This window comes from Oryzias latipes, chromosome 24, assembly GCF_002234675.1.
Source record: "Oryzias latipes chromosome 24, ASM223467v1".
NCBI lineage: Eukaryota > Metazoa > Chordata > Actinopteri > Beloniformes > Adrianichthyidae > Oryzias > Oryzias latipes.
This window is the reverse complement of record NC_019882.2, coordinates 11,631,706-11,651,399: the sequence shown is the minus strand read 5'-3', so window position 1 is coordinate 11,651,399 and position 19,694 is coordinate 11,631,706. Positions and strand designations below refer to the sequence as shown.

General features: G+C 39.9%; 1 protein-coding gene across 1 annotated transcript in view; it reads left to right on the top strand.

Annotated features, from left to right (window-relative positions):
- LOC101155651 (titin-like) overlaps positions 1-19,694 on the top strand; it is a 73,680-nt gene that overhangs the window by 40,468 nt on the left and 13,518 nt on the right. The window contains exons 6-7 of the mRNA XM_023953293.1: positions 6,171-6,479; positions 18,455-18,730. Coding sequence (XP_023809061.1) covers positions 6,171-6,479; positions 18,455-18,730 — 585 coding nt within the window. The remainder of the gene's footprint in view (positions 1-6,170; positions 6,480-18,454; positions 18,731-19,694) is intronic.

The window sequence follows — 19,694 nt, the reverse complement described above, 5'->3', positions numbered from 1 at the left end:
CAATCACTTTAACCATCTTCAATAATTGATTAAACAGTTTTATTATTATAATTATAAGGTAAAGCTGTGAAGTACAAAGGTCCATATTCTGTCCAATGTTGGTGTTCCATCTTCAGCTGCCTGATTGACAGCCATCCTTCTGGATTTAGCAGAGTTTCTATGTTCTCTGTGCTGTAAGGTCTGCAGACTTTGTTTGTCAGGGTCCTTGTCCTTCTGCAGCTGGAAGTTGAGGTCAAGTTGTCTGCAGGTCAGAACTCTGCTGAAAATCAGAGTCACTGTTGACTTTTAGAGAGAGCAAAGATCCCAGGCGCCATATTTCCTATAAATGATATTTGGCTCAATAGCTGCGTTTACATGGACAAAAGTATTCGTTTTAAACGCCTGATTGGAAGTTAAATGCGTCATGTAAACACGCCATTCGGAAAAGACTGAGCGGATCAGACTCGTTTGGATCAAAGTTTCTTTCCGATCCAGATATGTGGGTTATGCCGATTGTTGATCTGATCGTTGTGCACATAAACAGTTCATTCCGATTGTGTGTCACTACTGCTCTGGTTTACGTCACGCATAGACGGTGCGGCGCTACAGAGGAAGCTTTGGAGCGCAAACAGGACCGGCTGCTCGGCGCGAGTGAATCCTGTCTCTGAGCACAGCAGCAGGACTTTTAGCTTTGTGTTTTCGGCCATGGGAGGGGGTGTTTTGTTACGTGTTCGCCCGGGGTGGCTTCCGTCCCACCGCTCTGGGTGAGCTGCTGGACTCAGGAGAACTGTGTCTCCCAGCAGAACTCAGACTGCCAGCTCACACAGCGGCTTTGGGGCGGTGTGTGAGCTTTTCAAAGCAGAAATGCTGCTTCGTCCTTAGAAACCGTTCAAACAATCATTTGGATTTGTGTTTCAGTCGTGTCCTGACTAAATAAAGGTTGATGTTATTCCCACATATTTACCTGCAGCAAAGATGCAGATTGCAGAATTTCCTCATGGATTTTATGTTCATCAAAGGCTAAATGTTGTTAGCATGTGTTAGCCTACTCCTAACCCTTCTTCCAGCTTTGTTCCTTCACAAAAAAAGCACTGACCATCTGGATTAAAAATAAAATGATGAGCGAAAAGGGACATTATAATAACCATAACATTAGTACGTTTAGAAGATCATCTCGTATATTACTGAGCTGAAACATATCTATGTATGTAACAGCTCGGCTTGTTTGCAGCGACTCATTTCCTCTTCCTGTATTTTACAGAGTTCTGCGCATGACCAAATGATTTATTCCGACTGGCGCATGTAAACGTTTGTTATAATCAAAAAAAGTTTTTCTGGGCACATGTACACGGTTGAATTCTAATCCGATAAAGATATTTTGCACATGTAACTTTTGATTTATTACTGTATTTGTTAGCTTAGACACCTTGGTTTACCAGAGATCCTGCAGCCTTAAGTGTTCAGAATCTGCTTACCCTTCCTGAGAAGACTGGCATGTTTGGAGATTTCAGCATTCCTTCTGGTCAGATGGTCGTTTAGATAAACAGCAGATCCATTCAGATTCTTACTATGATCAATGCTAGCTTGTGTTTTATTCACAAACCTGATGAGGATTGCTGGTTTATCCGTCTTTTTTCTCCTGGCAGATCTCGATGGTATTAAGATCCATGGAAATCCCTTTAGACAGTAGAACTGATTCCACCTGGTGTTCCAGAGCCTCTCCATCGCTCCCAGGTTCTGAAGAAATGCTAGCAATGCTAGCACTATTAGCCTTAGCAATGCTAGCTCCAGCTGCAGTTAGCTTTGCCTGTTGTTTGATCTGTAATCCAGTGAGAATGACATTATTCATCCTTGCTTGTTGTTCTGTGTCGTCCACTCTTTTCTCTAGAATGTCGACCCAGTTATCTTGTAGCTCACTTTGGGCTCAGAGTCTTCAGAACTCTTCCACTAGCTCCATGAGAGGAGTTAGCTTAGCATGGATGTGGTTGAGTGCAGCTTTAATGTCATCACTGTTACTTGTTGCTTGGTTTTTCTTCAGTGTCATGGACAGCTGTTTGTCTTTCTTGGAGATAATCAACTTTTAGTCGCTTAAAGATCTTTGTGAGAGCAGCCGGCAGAAAAAACTGTTCCTGTTGGGACAGTTTCTTTTACAACTATAAGCAGAGATTAAATTCCCATAAAACACTTCTCTTTGAAGCAGCTTTATACTTTAAATAACATAACTTATTTGGCGTTTATTTCAGAAAAATATGAATGAAATTACAACCACACAATAGCTTAGAGATAACATGGGACTTTTCTGCTTTATTTAGTTAACAATCAAGAAAATCTTAAAACCTCAAGAAAATAGTTAGTTTTTTTTCATTTGTTGTTTCTGCAGTTGTTCAAAATGTCTGTTGTGTTCTTGTGTGAGTCTCTGTTGATCCTGAAACAGAGACTCACATTTAACCTTATACAGGTTTGCTGTGTGAGCAGGGCCGGCCCTGGTCTTCCGGGGGCCCTAAGCGAAATTTAATTTGTGGGCCCTCTAACTGATCAGCAGCACCAACAAAACGCAACTGTTGTTGTAATATAAATGAGATATATCTAGTGCAGAATGTTGGAAAGAAGTGCCTTCACTGTTCTGCGTGTGTGCACAAATGTATAACTGTCTTTTAAGTAATAATGAAACAATAAGTTTGATTTGGGTTCCATATTTGGTAGATTTGAACTTACCAGCAGCAGCATCAACGTTTTCCCTTTCAACAGAAGACGTGGTGACAGGAGTTTCTTCTGCAGCTAAAAAACAAGAATTATTATACAATAATTAATGATGAAGTTAATAAAATAACTATAGCAGAATACTACTAATAGTTTAGTGGTTCAGTTAAAATCTGTGTGCAGGTTTTTCACAATGTCATGATCTTTTTATATATTTATGAGAAATAGATTGTTGGATTATATATTTGCACAAGATCATATTTATTTATTTAATTATGAACAGTTTGGGGCTCCATACTCTTCAGCCGCTGTTTATGGAAAAAAGGGGTTATGCAGACACCTTTTAAATTACTATACATGCCACGTGAAGGGATGTGGATGCTGCACCTCCTCCAATACTTTTTGATACTTTTTGAGAGCAGAAGAAAATGTTGGCTGACACAGAACTGTGCAAAACATCCTCATTATGTAAAACCAAAACTGCAAAATACAAATAAGAAAGAACTGTACCTATTTATAAATAATAAATGTGAATAATAATTTGAGTATAAATGGAAATATAAGCATTTATACACTTCTTATTCTATTATTTTGTATGTTCATAATTTTACAATGAGTACATTTTTTTTTGTCATTAATAAATTAGAACCTTTATTTCCTATGTATTTGGCAGTTTTGATTCACCATATTTCATGCCAATGCAAGATTTTAAGACACATTGTTGAAAAAGTCAGACTACCTGACTGTCTATAACAGATAAACAGGAGTTTTTTTACTGACATAAACCGGAAAATGCAGAACGCACTAAATATGTGTTAGCAAAAATGAAACAATACGATAACGTGAGTTAAACATTTATCAGCCATCACCGTTGTCGTTATTTAATCTTCTCTTCGCCGTTTTGGAAGGTCATGTCTGACCTCATCCAGGAAACTTGGGTATCAGAATTATTTTAGAGTTTTCCATTGGAAATTACGAAACGGGGTCGTTTATGTGCAAACTTCACCTGTCTTTCTAACTTTACCGAACTTCGGATCAATTAGTATTTTAAATCGCGAATGCACAGAAATACTGGATAATGTAAAAAATATGGCCCCATCATCCTCCAAACTTACCTTGTGATTGATGCTGAAGTTGTTCATCTTTTTTCAGTTCCTGATGGTTAAAGTCTATGTGGCATGAAGTGCTCTTGTTGTCGCTTTGATCAGTGTGACAAAATGTGCTCGTTTTTTTTCTTTTCTCAACTTTATTGAAACAAAATGCTCTCGTAAATGCACACTGTGCCAGGCTCAGATGCAGTGATGTTGACCAATCGTTGCTGAGAGTGGCGTAACGTCATTATTTGGGTTGCCAGATTGGTTCAGGTGTGTTGACGGGGGGATCACAAAAGTGCAGGCAACATTCTTTTGCACAACATTCACAGCTATGAAATAGGTTGCCAGATTTGGGTCTTTTTTTAATTTTATTTTTTCTCCACTTCGGGGCCCTGGTGGTGACGGGGGCCCTACGCGGCTGCGTAATTCGCGTATAGGGAGGGCCGGCCATGTGTGTGAGGATTTGTTTTTTACACTTTTTTATGTTATGACTCTTCTGGTTCACTTTAGGATGAACATCGTCTTGCATTGATCTGAGTTAAACATCTCTCACATGAAGTTTGACTTTAAAAAGTAAAATTGGAAATTTCAAATTTACCTTAAAAAGTTTTTTTTGTAGAAAGTGATACAAAAGTGTTTGAAAAACACAGACACAACCCGTCATCTGATAGATGTTTGCAAAGCAGCTAAAGAACCATGAAGAAAACAGGAACAAGACAACATGAAGCTTCTCTTTTATGACAAAACTAACAAGAAAAGTAGGAAAAAAAACAACTTCCCTAAATATGTGGATGAAGATTCTCATTGATTTAGGTGACATCTGAATTCTTCTCCACCCCTACGGCTTGTTTCTACCCCTAGATTTAGCCCTCCAAGCCTAGAGATGGAAAAATAGTGTCTTTAAGTTACTACCACTAGATGATGTCATTAATAGTCACCAGTGCTGGAAAATATAGAACAAGTTCGGTTTTCTATTTTTAAAACATCATGCTAAAAAAAGTCATTACTTGTACATCGCAGCACAGACCCTCCTGACGGAGGGATATCCAGCCTTTAATTCACTTCAGTTCCCCCCTAAAAAACAAGTTCAGACACCACTGAAGCTTTAAATGCTCCTTCAATCTGAACAACAGGGAGGAGCCATAGAGGAGGAATTTGGATTTGGTCGTTGTCTTGAAGTTGAGGCACTGGGTCTGAACTTATTTTTGTTACAATGGGGTTGAGGGAAGCACCCAGGCGCAGAGAGGAGGAGGAGGAGGAGGTTCCAGGATCCCAAGTTCTTTAAAGAATTATATTAAACAAAATTCCACAGCAGCAAGCTGGCAAACCCGAAACTACAAAGACACAGAAACTCGAGAAACAAACTACCATGACACTATGGATCAGTACAGGAGGAAGGGAAGACAGGACTTAAATACATTCAGAACAGACGAGACACAGGTGAAAACAATGCGGGCAGATTGGGACCAAAAGTAAGACTCGAAACAACAACATAACAGGAAGACTTTCAAAATAAAACAGGAAACTGAACTCAAAACAAGACAGTAAGAAAAAACAACTAGAACACAAAAGCAGAGAAACTAAAACCGTGACAATTTTTTTTTGTCTTTCTAAATTGTTTCACTACTTAGACTGTCATGTTTATTCTTTATTTTTGTAACATTTTAGCTTTAAAATGTCTGATGTACATGGACCATTACAGAGTGGAGCGAGTGAATTTTAGTTAGAACAGACTGACTATTTGGAGAATCGTCTGTGTGGTCATGACTGGGCTTTTCTACAGGTTAATGCTGCAGTTCACAACACCCAAATGACAAAGAATATTTTTCAGGAGAATAACTTCACTCTTTAGGACCATCCTGCATGATCTCCTGATTTAAAACCTATTGAGAACATTTAGGGATGGATGGTACAAATGACAAATATGGACATCAGTTCCAGACAGTGGATGCTCTTCATGAAGCCATCTTCATCAATTGGCTCAACATTTCAAAAGCCTTTTAAAAACACTTGCATGAAACATGCAATACAGATTTTTGAGGTGATCAACAAGACTGGTGCAGCTTTTCATGACTGAGTGTTTTGTTTGAATGTAAAAGGGTTTATTGTGCTTTGGTCCTAAACTTTTGATCAGCTAAAGAACAGCCCATTTCAGTTCAATTGTTGTTTTAACTCAACTGTCTCTTGTTCCCATTTCTTTTTTTTTTTACATTTTGAAGCTCTTGTTAAAATCTAACCATGCAAAATGGAAATTCATGTAATTTATTAACTTGTCTTAAGATTTTAATCAGGAGTGTATGTGTGTTTACAGATGGATCTATCTTATTGTATTTCTTTAGTGATTTGATGTGTTTAAGGTTCAACTTTTCTCTGAGTTTGTTCTTTTCTCTCCTGCAGACATCAGTGGACAAACTAAACATCTCTATCAAAGAGTTGGAGATGACGTCCTTTTACCTTGTAGAACTAAATCCTCCTCTTCCTCATGTTCTGATGTTACCTGGCTGTACCAGAAAGATCCAAATGCAGAATCAATAACAGAAGTAAAGAATGGAAATGTTGTCCAGAGTTCAGCTAGAGCTTCCAGGCTGAGTGTGAGCAGTGACTGCTCTCTGCTCATCACAAACATCACTGATGAAGATGCTGGTCGATATCTCTGTCAGCTCAGGAACAAGAATGAGTTTGAAGTGTATCTTAATACTTTGAGCAGTGAGTATTCTGACTTGAATAATTCTGTGATTACATGAATGTCAACATTCTGATCTGATCCAAAAAAAAGCTCAAATCCTGAAGAGACTCTGACATTTCGAGTTTTTTTATTTTTCTAAAATCTCTAATCTCAAGATTCTGTAATGGATTAAAAATGGATCCATTATTTTATGTTCAGAGTAAAAACTAATCAGTTTTCATCTCAGATGAGCGGAAATTTATTTCACAAATCCAGAGCTTCTGTGCTTTTCTAACAGAGAAATGAATCGGAGAATTTCTATTTTGAAAAAGTCCACACTTTTTCAAAATAGAAATGTTAGAGGTTTTATGGTCTTCAAGGGAAGAGCTATCTGATTATGTTCAAAACGTCCCAAGTGTGATGTAATGTATTGACTACGCAGATGTTCCTTCTGTTTAATTTAAGAAGGGCCCAAGTCCAGAGACTTTAGTTTGCTAGTCCTCTGAAATTCTAAAAGTGAGGTGCTTCATATTATAGCATTAGTAAGCTATGAACTGGTGATAAATCTGGGTAAAGTATTAATCATTTGGTGTAGCCTCCCTTTAAGCTTTGCAATTAAAATCCTTTCCTGGAAAAACAAATTTCTTGGACTTGGGCCCTTATTGAATTCACAGATTAAAATATAGGAGTTAGACCAGACAGACCCGGAGAATCAGGACTAGAAAGACAAAGAAAGAGACGACAACAGAGCAGTTTCAGCTTCATGCAGAGAACATTTCTTTGGGTTCATTTAATCTATTTTTATATTATTTCCATAATATTATTTGTTGAAAGTTGTCAGAAAATGACGAGCAGTGACTCCATCATCCTCTGACTTTGTTTACTCTGAAACACAAAATCAAGAATATTTCTGCTGTTCAAACAAATGAAAACATTTTCTCTGAATAGTTTCTAAAATAGTCAAATCTGTTCTTTCTTTGGAACATGGTGTGCAGGTAAATGTAGTCACTGTCAGGACAAAAGGTTTTCTTGTTAAAACGTCTAACAGAGAAACTTTTCTGTTTTTGTTTTCCTTCAGTTTCTAAAGATCCACCAGAAGTTCATCCAAGAGGAAAAGGAAGTGTCACATTACAGTGTTCACTGAATAAACATGATAAAACAATTCTCTGTAAACAGAACAGCATCATCTGGGTGGATGAGACAGGATCTCACCTGTCTGGTAAAGGTGTTGGGTTTGAGTTTAGAGGACAAACAAACTGTGATTCTGTTCTGATTGTGAAACATCAGAGTGGAAACAACAAAAGATTCACCTGCAAGTTTGTTGAAGATGAAGAAGTGAAGATAGATGCTGACTATGTTCTGGACTTTTCAGGTAAAACAGTTTTATTTATTTATTTTTATCCACAAAGACAAAGTTTTGAATGTATAATCCATACACATCTATTTAGTTGATGTTGGTAAATCTTTTGTCTGCAGATCCTTCTGGTCACAACATCATCATCATCGTTGGAGCCGTGATGAAGGTGGTGTTGATGTTTGTGGGTGTGGTTGCTGCTCTGGTCTACATGTACAGGAGGAGAACCAAAGAGAACGAGGACCAGAGAACTAGAACAAGTACTTTCACTCTTTTACTCTTCATCATCTTCTGATGTGGATGATGTCATTTCCTGTTTCTCTCAGCTCATGAAAAAAAAGTTGGTGATCTTAAACATTATTTGGACTTCTAGAAATAAAAAATTTGCTTGATCTTCTAAATTCTGCTTCCTCAGGGAGAAGAACTGTGGATGGTGTTGAAGACGATCTGTGAAGAAAAGATGCAGAAAACTCTTCTCAGAACAAATAACTAAAAAATTCAGAACATTTATATATATATATATATATATATATATATATATATATATATATATCCCTTGTACTATCTTAGATGACCCCACCCTTACATTGACGTGTTCTCCCTACCATGACAAAGGTGGATAAAGGCGGAAAGATTTCATGTAATCCTTGGACACCAGTGAAGATCACAAATCATTGAAGAAAAAAGGTTTAGTGCACTGACTAGTGGGTCTAGATGACCCAACTCCCAATGTTAAAGTGCCTAGGATAGCACAAGGGATATATATATATATATATATATATATATATAAAGAATTTATTGAAAGAGAGCAAAACTTTTCTTTTCGGATTCTGTTACTGTATTTTTCTTTTTTTCTGCTCAGATGTAAATTCACCTGCAAAGTTTCTAAGTAGTCTGTTCAATTATAGTGTAAACGCCTGAAATGGTATATATGTGTGTGTGTAGTAAATGGTGTACAGTATACTTATATAGCACAATGATTGTGAGTGTGTAGGTGGATGAGTGTGTGTCTATGTGTTTGTGTATGTATCGTTTTCACTTTTTTTTTTTTTTTTTTCCCCAATCGGTCAAAATGAATCACTCAAAGTTTAATATCTATGTATGTATAGTCATACTTTTATTGTCTTCTTTAGCATTTTTTTTTCTTTGATTGCTTGAAATAAACTATTTCTAAATTCCAATTCTTTTTCATTAGACTGCTTGTTGTTTTTGTGACTAACATCAATGTTTTTTGGAAAGACAACAACTTTGGAACACAAAAAAATGTTTTCCACATTGATGACAGAGACTCAGTTGTCTTTCAGGCTGATATTTCTGCAGATCAATATGAACCACAAGTGAAAATAAACCTTCTAGATTGTTATTTTATATTTACATTTCTGCAGCAAAACTAACTGAAAAGTCTTGCATGTTTGTTGTAAATTCTGCCCCCTAGTGGCAGCACCACACTACAAGGTCTTCAACAAACAACACATTTGTGTTCTTTAAGACACAGAAGGGTAAAAAAAAATCAGATGGAAAACTTTATTTGGAATGAAAGAAATCAAACATTTGATCAAATAATAATCAAATCATTTCCGTTACCATGGCGCCGCCTGTGTGGCAGCTTATCTGGGCTGCTCTACCCTTTTGTGTTCCTTAGTTTACGTTTTGTAATATTTTCTTCCACCTTTTTGTGATTTTTGTATTTTTCAGCAACTAATACGAAATTCTGCGACAAAGGACAGGAACATTATTACTTTTGCTTTTTAATTTTTTCTCAACTTTTTGAACCGCCTCAGGGGATCCGTTAGGATGCAGCTCCATTGTTTACACTCAAAATCAGCCGTTAGCTCTTGGCCGAGCTGAGATTCTCCTCGCTGGAAAGCCAGATATTCCAGCTGAAATACGGAGGAAACGACGAGGCTGCAGAGCTGGAGTTAAACGCCAGGAGAGAAGACGGAGGTACAAGCCATATTTACCATCCGTTATTATGGGAAACGCAGGCCCTGATCCTGATTTCTGGGGACGTTAACCATGCCTGCACCCCCCTCTCTGCCACCCTGTCCAACTTCACCCAGTATGTGAACTGTCATTCAAGGGACAGGAAAACTCTGGACCTTTTCTATGCTAACATCAAGAATGCATATGCTTCTGCCCCCCTCCCTCCTTTAGGACGCTCTGGTCACATCCTGGTCCATCTCTCCTCTGCTTACACTCCAGTGGTGAAACAGCAGGAACCACAAGTTAAAACGGTGAAAATCTGGACTGAGGAGGTAACAGAGTGACTAAGGGACTGTTTAGCACCACAGACTGGGACGTTCTCTGCAGTCCACATTGACAGTCTTACTAACTGCATCACGGACTGTCAATTTTTGTGTGGAAAACACAGGGCAAACAAAATCAGTGCAGTATTTTTCCAACAATAAGCCCTGGGTCACTCCTGAGCTGAAGACCCTCCTAAATGAAAAGAAGAGGGCTTTTCTCTCTGGGGACAAGGAGGAGCTACGCAGAGTACAGAGGGACCTGAAATATAAGATCAGGAAGTGCAAGGACTGCTATGGAAGAAGATGGAGCAGCGCCTGGAACAGAACAACATCTGTGATGTGTGGAGGGGTCTAAAACACATCTCAGGACATGCTGAGGCTGGAAATGATCACCAGGTCACAGGTGACCAAGCCTGGGCAAATGAACTGAATCTGTTCTTTAACAGATTTGATTCTGCCCAGCCCCCCGTCTCCACCCACACGGCCCCCTCTTCACACCTTTCCAGCACAGGCGTCTCCTCCCAGCTCCAGCTGTTACCACCTCAGCACCAAGCAGTCCACTCTCCCCTTCTTCCAACAGAGGCAAAGGGACCCCCCCAACGACTCACAGCACCAGACCAGCCACCGCCCAACCATCCTCCAACCCCCCTCTGCCTCACCCTGAATCAGGTTAGGATGGAGTTAAGGAGAACAAAGGCCAGGAAGGCAACAGGCCCTGACAGCATCACCTCCAGGCTCCTCAGGGGGGGTGCAGACCAGCTCTGTGAGGTGATGATGTTCATATTTATTATGAGCCTCAGACTGGAGAAGCAGTCCTCTGGAGGACTTCCTGCCTGGTTCCGGTTCCAAAGGTACCTCGTCCTACGGAACCGAACCACTTCAGACCTGTCGCCTTGACTTCCCACCTGATGAAGACTATGGAGAGGATCATCCTCAGCCATCTCCGCACTCAGGTGAGCTCAGGACTGGACCCGCTGCAGTTTGCATATCGACCAGGCATCGGGGTGGATGACGCCATTATCTACCTGCAGCATCGGGCCCTGTCTCACCTGGAGGCCCCTGGGAGCACTGTTAGAGTCATGTTTTTTGATTTCTCCAGTGCTTTCAACACCATCCAGCCATCACTGCTGAGGAGGAAGCTGGAGGTTGCAGGTGTGGACCAACATCTCACTGCTTGGACCATCAACTACCTCACAGACAGACCACAGTTTGTGAGGCTGCATGACTGTGTGTCTGATGTAGTGGTCTGCAGCACGGGGGCACCTCAAGGGACTGTGCTCTCCCCATTCCTGTTCACCCTGTACACATCAGACCACCTACGACTCCCACCACTGTCATCTGTAGAAGTTCTCAGATGCTTAACACCAGCAAGACAAAGGAGCTGATCCTGGACTTCAGGAGGTCCTCACCACCACAGTCACCGGTGAACATCCAGGGTTCAGACATTGAGGACGTGGACACATTTAAATACCTGGGTGTTCACCTGAACAACAGACTGGACTGGTCCAACAACACGGATGCTCTGTACAGGAGGGGCCAGAGTCGCCTTCACCTGCTGAGGAGACTGAGGTCGTTCGGCGTGTGCAAACAGCTGCTGAGGACCTTTTATGACACTGTGGTGGCCTTAGTGGTCCTTTATGGAGTTGTGTGCTGGGCGGGGGGCAGTGCTCAACAAACTTGTTAGGAAGGCCGGCTCTGTCCTGGGCTGCACAATTGAGTCCATCGAGGAGGCGGACAGGAGTAGCTAACATCCAGTAGTAACAACTGTAACAACTGTAGAGGCGCTGACCAGCTCCCCCAGCACAAGACTGTTACACCCACAGTGCAAGAAGGAGCGCTACTGCAGGTCATTCCTCCTTTAATATGAATGTCATTTGTTATGTCCTTTTTTGGTGTATATTGTAGAGATTATTATTTATTTTTATTTTTTTAAACTTGTCCTGTCCAACAGCTGGGCAGACAGATGAGAGCTGAGGGCCTCTTGTGTTGGAAATATTTTACATTAACAACAGGGGTTATTAATCTTCAGACAAACCAAAGGTATGTCTGAATAAACCCCTTTTGTAATTGAGGCCAAACTTTATTGATTTCAATCATGTTTGAAAATCTTTGGTGTTGGACCGGACAGAAAAGGAAAGGATGGAAGAAGAGAGAGGGATGTTAGAGAGGGGGGGCGCGGAAGGGTGATAGTGGGAGGGGGAGGGGAATAAGACCATGAAGCAGCATAGAGCAGACAAGTTTACTGGTTGTTTATCATTGCTGTAAAGTTCAAATGTAGTACAAATCTCAAAGGGCGGGGCCTGTCCACACACACACTGAAATGTTATCAACACACCTGCTAGCTGCAGAAATGTCCACATGTCAACATGTACACAAAACAGATAGTGTTCACACACGCATACCTATGCCTTTAAATCAATTAGTGTGAAATCTTTCATTCATTCACTCATGCAACCTATTAGTGCAAAGGTGAGCTAACACCTGTGCTCAGGTGAGTGTTTATGTTCTTCTAAAATGGACGGTGGAATGTGAAAAGCAGGAGGAGGAGCGCCCAGCCACCCCCACACCCAGACCCCCGCCGCAGCAGCAGCCGGAACACCCCAATGCCACACGGCAGCACGTAGGGGACAACCACCCCCCGGGCGATCAAATCCGCCACCCAGGCCAGGACCAGCAGGTTCGCCGCGAGGCCCCCAGAGCCAGAGAGCAGGGAAGTACGGGGGGAAAGAGAGCGCCACCCCAGCCCAACCAGGAGAGCAGCCCCCCGCCGCGCCGGAAGAGCCCAACGCAGGGCACTACCCGAGATCGGCACCCACAGCCCCAGACGAGCACACCATCACCACCCAGGAGTTCCGGGCTTCCCCCCGCCCCAACCCCAGGTACGAGCCAGGACCCCCCAAGGGAGACCCGCTCCGCACTCCAGGTAGCCACCCACCCGGCCCACGGTTGGTCTACGGAGGAGCAAGGCAGGGGCCATCCACCCCCACCCCGGAGGAAAGCACCCCGGGGAAAAAGGGGGCCCACAAGGGGTGTTGTAAACATGGCCCGACCAGGCTCGGCCACTGTTGGAAATTTGGCGGGGCCCAGCGCCCAGTGGCAAGGACCAGAACCCACCCCCAGGGACACAGACACCCCCCGGCTCAGATGTAATGTGAACCCCCCCCCCCCGAGCGGAGAGAGCACCGCCGGGCCCAGGAGACCTGCACCCAGGGGACACGGCAGCCGTCGCCAAGGGACCCGTACCCCCCACCAGGGAAGGGGTAGGGGACATATGGTCCTAGGTCCCACCTTCCTTGCAAAATGTGTGTGCGTGTATGTGTGTTTGTGAGGGTGTGTTTGTGCATGTGTGTGTGTTTTATGTTGGGGTGTATATTTTGAGGGGGGAGGGGTGTGTGTACTAAGGGGGGTGCAGTTAAAATTGGCGGGTAGGGCACTGAGGGGACATCTCCTGATTACTCATAGTGATGTCCCCTCACCCTCCCCACCAAGGGGCCCTAAATGTCTAAGGTGCGCCTGTCCGGTCCACCTGTGTGGGAGGGCGTGGTCACACACAGACCAGGGAGGCTGTTATTCTATATATAGAATTCTATAGAGCACCAGTGCGTAGCCGGCGAGGGCAGGAGGAGGACTGTTGGTGCCGGCGCGTGGAGCCTGTGGCGTTTGAGTTTGGCCTGCTGTCGGAGCCAGAGACGCGAGGTCCGTGACACTTGGGCGCAACCTGCAAGGTGCAGGCAGGAGGAAGGCTTGGAGCCGGAGGTGCGCAATTCACGACGCAGAGGCGGCAGAACACTGGCCACAGCCACCACAGGTCTTCATCGGGGCGCGGACCAGTAAATCGCTCACGTGGAGGAGGAGCTCCAGCATAACCTCGGGAAGATCTCACACTGCCATTTGGAGACGCAGAGGGGTGAATGGGCTTCACCCCTCCTAAAGTTAAGTGTGCCAACTACACACCGAGCTTATGAACAGCCTGTAGCTCAGTCACCAGTGGATTTTAATTGAGTTTATATGGATTGACTTTTAACTCCTTTGCATGACTGTTTTTGTGCTTTTAAAACTATTTGTGGATTTGCCTTGTTTTTATTGCATGTGTTCTGGTGGCGTGGAGTCATGGCCGGCCCTCCCTATACGCGAATTACGCAGCCGCGTAGGGCCCCCGTCACCACCAGCGCCCCGGAGTGGCGAAAAAAATAAAACAAAGAAAGACCCAAATCTGGCAACCCATTTCATAGAATTTCCGTACCAACGTGTGAAAAAGAAAGTTGCCTGCACTTTTGTGACCCCCCCTTCAACACACCTGAACCAATCTGGCAACCCAAATAATGACGTTACACCACTCAGCAACGATCGGTCAACATCATTGCATCTGATCCTGGCACAGTGTGCATTTACGAGCGCATTTTATTTCAATAAAGTTGGGAAAAAAGAAAAAAAAACGAGTACATTTTGTCACGCTGATCAGAGCGAAAACAAGAGAACTTTATGACAAAGATACTTTATCCATCAGGAGCTGAAAAAAGATGAAGAACTTCAACATCAATCACAAGGTAAGTTTGGAGGATGTTGGGGCCGTATTTTTACATTTTCCAGCATTAGTGCAGCTGCGCAATTTACGTAAAATACTCAGCGATCCGAGGTGAAGATTACACATAAAGTAACGACCCCATTTGTCGTAATTTCCAATGGAAAACTCGAAAATAATTCTGATACAAGTTTCTAAGATGAGGTCAGACATGACCTTCCAAAACAGTGGAGAGCAGAGAAAAGTAGATGATGATGATGATGGCTGATAAATGTTTTAACTCAAGTTGTCGTATTGTTTCATTGTTTTGCTAACACATTTAGTGCGTTCTGCATTTTCCGGTTTATGTAATTAAAAAAACTGCCGTTTATTATTGCAGGTGAGGTAGTCTGACTTTTTCAACATTGAATGTGTCTTAAATCTTGCATTGCCATGAAATATGGAGAATCAAAACTGCCAAATACAAATAGGAAATAAATGTTCTCATTTATAAATGATAAACAAAATAAATGTACTAATTTTAAAATCCTGAACGTACAAAATAATAAAGAAGAAGTGTATAAATGCTTATATTTCCATTTATACTCAAATTATTGTTCACATTTATGTTTAATAAATGGGTACATTTATTTCTTATTTGTATTTTGCAGTTTTGGTTCTACATGATGATGATTTTTTGTACAGTTCCGTCTCAGCCGACAGTTTCTTCTGCTCTCAAAAAGTATTGGAGGTGGTGCAGCGTCCACATCCCAAGATGTTCCTGACTTCACTGAGTATGCCATCTCAGGTAATTTTAATAGCATGTAAAGTAATTTAAAAAACAGTGTCTGCATAACCCCTTATGTTTATAAACAGCAGCTGAGGAGTATGGAGTCCCAAGTTGTTCATGATAAAAATGAATAAATATGACCGCATGCAAATATACAATCAAACAATAAATCTGTCATAAATATATAAAAAGACCATGAATTTGTGAAAAACCTGCACACAGATTTTAAATGAGCCACTAAACTATTAGTAGTTTTCTGCTTTAGATAATTTATTAATTTTATCATTGATTATTGTGTAATAATAATTCTTGTTTTTTAGATGCAGAAGAAACTGCTGTCACCACATCTACTGTTGAAAGGGAAACATTTGACTGTTTTACTTTTCACTGTTTGCTTTTGTTGATGTTCTGTATCTTATGTTCCAGAGGCTCCAAGAGAGGCGTGTATGGAAGGGGAGCCTACTGGATCCAAAATTCCACCTACCGGTACCTCAAATCCAGTTGGTCCAGCTGAATGACCAACCACACTTTCTGATCCAGTAAGAATGGATTTAGTGCAAAGAGGTACTTTTTGGACTGAGAAAGACTGACTTTCTAAAATCCCCCTCATTGAGCTGTTGTTTTCTTTATGTTTCTTTATGCATCCAACATGCAGGCAATTAAATGTATTCAATTCTTTGGCAGCAACGATAAAACATTCACAAATGTATTAAGAGAGATCTCATTTATATTACAACAACAGTTGCGTTTTTTTGGTGCTGCTGATCAGTTAGAGGGCCCACAAATTAAATTTCGCTTAGGGCCCCAGAAGACCCCTGCTCTGGGGCTTCACCCCCACCCCTCTGACAATAACAGTCGTTTCAGTTGCTGCTTTGATGAAACATCAAGTTTGTTACAAAAGATCAAAACCAGACAGTTTGTGAACAAAAGTAATAAAGTTCATTACAGAGCAGTTTAAGAAGCATGTAGTGAGTTCAGGAAATGAACAAACAGCATTTCCTCTGTTATAACACTTGTGACAGGAAGAAGAAAGACTTCCTTTTTATGATACTAAACTGATGAACTTTTGAGCTTTATCTTCAAATATAATGACATTGAATGTCTTCTTTTGTTTCATTTTGACCTTCAGAAACTTCATTTTATATTTTTTATTCTAATTCATCCTTTCACTCTGACATCTCTCACAAATATACTGACACTAAAAATAATGAGTGGGTGGAGCCAAAACTTTCTTTTCTATTTAGTCCTCATCAAAGAGGAAATGAACATTTACAGCGAGAAACCAACAAACTAAGAATGACTCTACGACTGGAAATAATCCTTATTTTCATGCTTCAATCTGGAGGTAATTTGTATATATTTTATGTTTTGCAATGTATTTCTTACTTTGGCTTTAAAACTTTAAAGGGTCGGTTTTATAAAATACATTATTTTGTTTTGGTTTGTTTGAAGGAAAACTTGTGTATTTTAAAACAGGTTATTAATAGGATAAAGATGGTTAAATATATTATATTTTAATCTTCAGATTCCTTAGGAAGGAAAAAATAACTTTGGTGTAATCTGTTTTGTAAACAGAATTGTATTTTATAAAAACAAATAAAAATTTGGTTTTTGCTGCAAAAATCCATATTTGAAATCTGACAGTTGAAGCTGTGAAGATGATGAAGAATGTGAACACAGTGAAGAAAAGTCTAAAAGTTGAAATATTTAGGAAAACTGAACTAACTTCCTGAAACTAAAATGACTTTTGATATTTTAACTGCAAAAACTGCACTAAATGATAAAAAAAGTTGTAAAGAATCTGTTTTGTTGAGTAAAGAAATAATTAAGGAAGAGAATAAAAGGAAGACTTTCAAGAACACAAATATTAACGCTACAGATTTCAGAAATGGATTGACTGACCTCATATTTTAGCACTAAACACATTTACTTTTAAGGATTTAAAGTTTGTTTTCATTCATGGTTTAAATTAAATCAATGTTAGAAAAATAACCAAATGTTTGCAAATTAATTTAGTTTTAATGCCTAAAAGGTTGTAAATAATCCAAATGTTGGTTTGTTTGTAGCTGTTTCTTTCCATTTCTAAAAGCACAAACTAATAACTTAAAAAGAGGCCAAATATTTGAAATACTATAAATTACAGGAAAATATAAGTATATAAACTGAATTCACAATTCTATTCAGAAAATGTCAGAGTTAAAGATGTGAATGAGGTCAATATTAGAGGAAAGTAAACATGTGTGCAGACTGTGGATTTCTACTCTGTATTTAGAAACCTGAAGTTTTTATCAATGATTCTGTTTGTGATTCTGATTGTAATTTTCTGTTTCTTCTTGTTTCTCCTGCAGGTTTCAGTGTTAAAGAGGAGAGACTCTATAAAAGAGTTGGAGAGGACGTCACATTACCATGTGATGTTGATAGATCCTATAACAATGATGTTAAATGGTTGATCAGCAGACCTGGAAAACCTGGTTTTGAAAGAATGAGCTGCAAAGAAAATGTTGTCCAGAGTTCAGCTAGAGCTTCCAGGCTGAGTGTGAGCAGTGACTGCTCTCTGCTCATCAGAAACATCACTGATGAAGATGCTCTTCAATACGTCTGTCGGCCCGGAGATTATAACACCCTTGACGCCGTTGTGTATCTTAATATTTTGAGCAGTGAGTATTCTGACTTGAATAATTCTGTGATTACATGAATGTCAACATTCTGATCTGATCCAAAAAAAGCTCAAATTCTGAAGAGACTCTGACATGTGAACTCATTGAATCATTTAGGTTGGAAAAAGGTGAAACTGCTGACAAAGCATGTTTAGTGTGAGAGATGTGAGAGAGTCGACTGATGGGAGAAAATATCATTACATGTTTCATTCTTTCTATAGTAAATAGGTTGAACTGATTAATCCATAAACATTAAAGATCAATGTCTCTGATTATCACTGATTAATGAGGTGAACAGAGAGTTTGAGAGTTTCCTGTTTAGTTTAACTTGATAAACTTCAGATCAGTTTAATTGATTTTAATAAAAACTGTAAATGTGTCACACATTAAAAAATGTTAAATAGAAAATTCAAGTAAGGACAAAAAGAATAAACTGAAAACTATTTTCTATTGTTTGTTTTTCTTTAGTCTCTTCGTCTCCTTCAGATGTTTATGGAAGAGTCGACCTAACATGCTCATTAAAGAGTTTTAATGGACCAAATGTCTGTAATGAAAACAGCTTCATCTGGATGGATGAGACAGGATCTCAACTGTCTGGTAAAAATCCTGAGTTTGAGGTTAAAAAACAAACAAACTGTGTTTCTGTTCTGACTGTGAAACATCAGAGTGGAAACAACAAAAGATTCACCTGCAAGTATGTTGAAAACAATGAAGTGAAGATAGATGCTGTCTACGTTCTAACAGGTAAGACATTTTGAAGGGTTTTAGTTTATAATTGTGTTTTATCAAATCATATTTTAACCACATATTTGTTCACAGTTTAGAAACAAAAACACATTCTATTCTTTTCAGTGATTCCTGTGAATCTTTGCTCTGTCAGGATTTTCAGATGAAAACAAAAACAAACTTTTACACAACATCACTGTGGATCATTTAAAAACACATTCAATGTCAATCAAAAATATCTATTTTTAACTTTTCAATGTAAATTTAGTTGTTGTTATTTTTTACCAAACTAGCAAGAAAATAAAGTGAAGAACAAAATTAAACTTTGAACAGAAATCATTTATGTTGGTTGTTATATATTGATAGATTAAATTGATAATAATGATTTATGTTCAAACATTTCATGTAATCAATACAGAAAAAAGATCAAAGAAAATCTTAAAACCTCAAGAAAATAGTTTCAGTTTTTCCATTTGTTGTTTTCTGCAGTTGTTCAAAATGTCTGTTGTGTTCTTGCGTGGGTCTTTGTTGATCCTGCAGCAGAGACTCACATTTAACCTTAAACAGGTTAAGGGGGGCTATGAGCTCTCTAGGTTCTACTTGATCACTTTTTCACACTCTTTTTAAACTGTAAAAAGTGTGTTATGACTCTTCTGGTTCACTTTAGGATGAACAAAAACCTTTTTGCATTGATCTGAGCTAAACATCTCTCCCATCAAGTTTGAGTTTAAAAAAGTAAAATAGGAAACTTCAAAATTTCCACAAAAAATATTATTTTTGTAGAAAGTGATGCAAAAGAAAGTTTGAAAAACACAGACACAACCCGTCATCTGATAGATGTTTGCAAAGCAGCTAAAGAACCATTAAGAAAACAGGAACAAGACATTTGCCAACAGGAAGCTTCTCTTTTATGACAAAACTGACGAGAAAGAAAAGTAGAAGAAACAAAACACTGCCCTGAATATGTGGATGAAGATTCTCA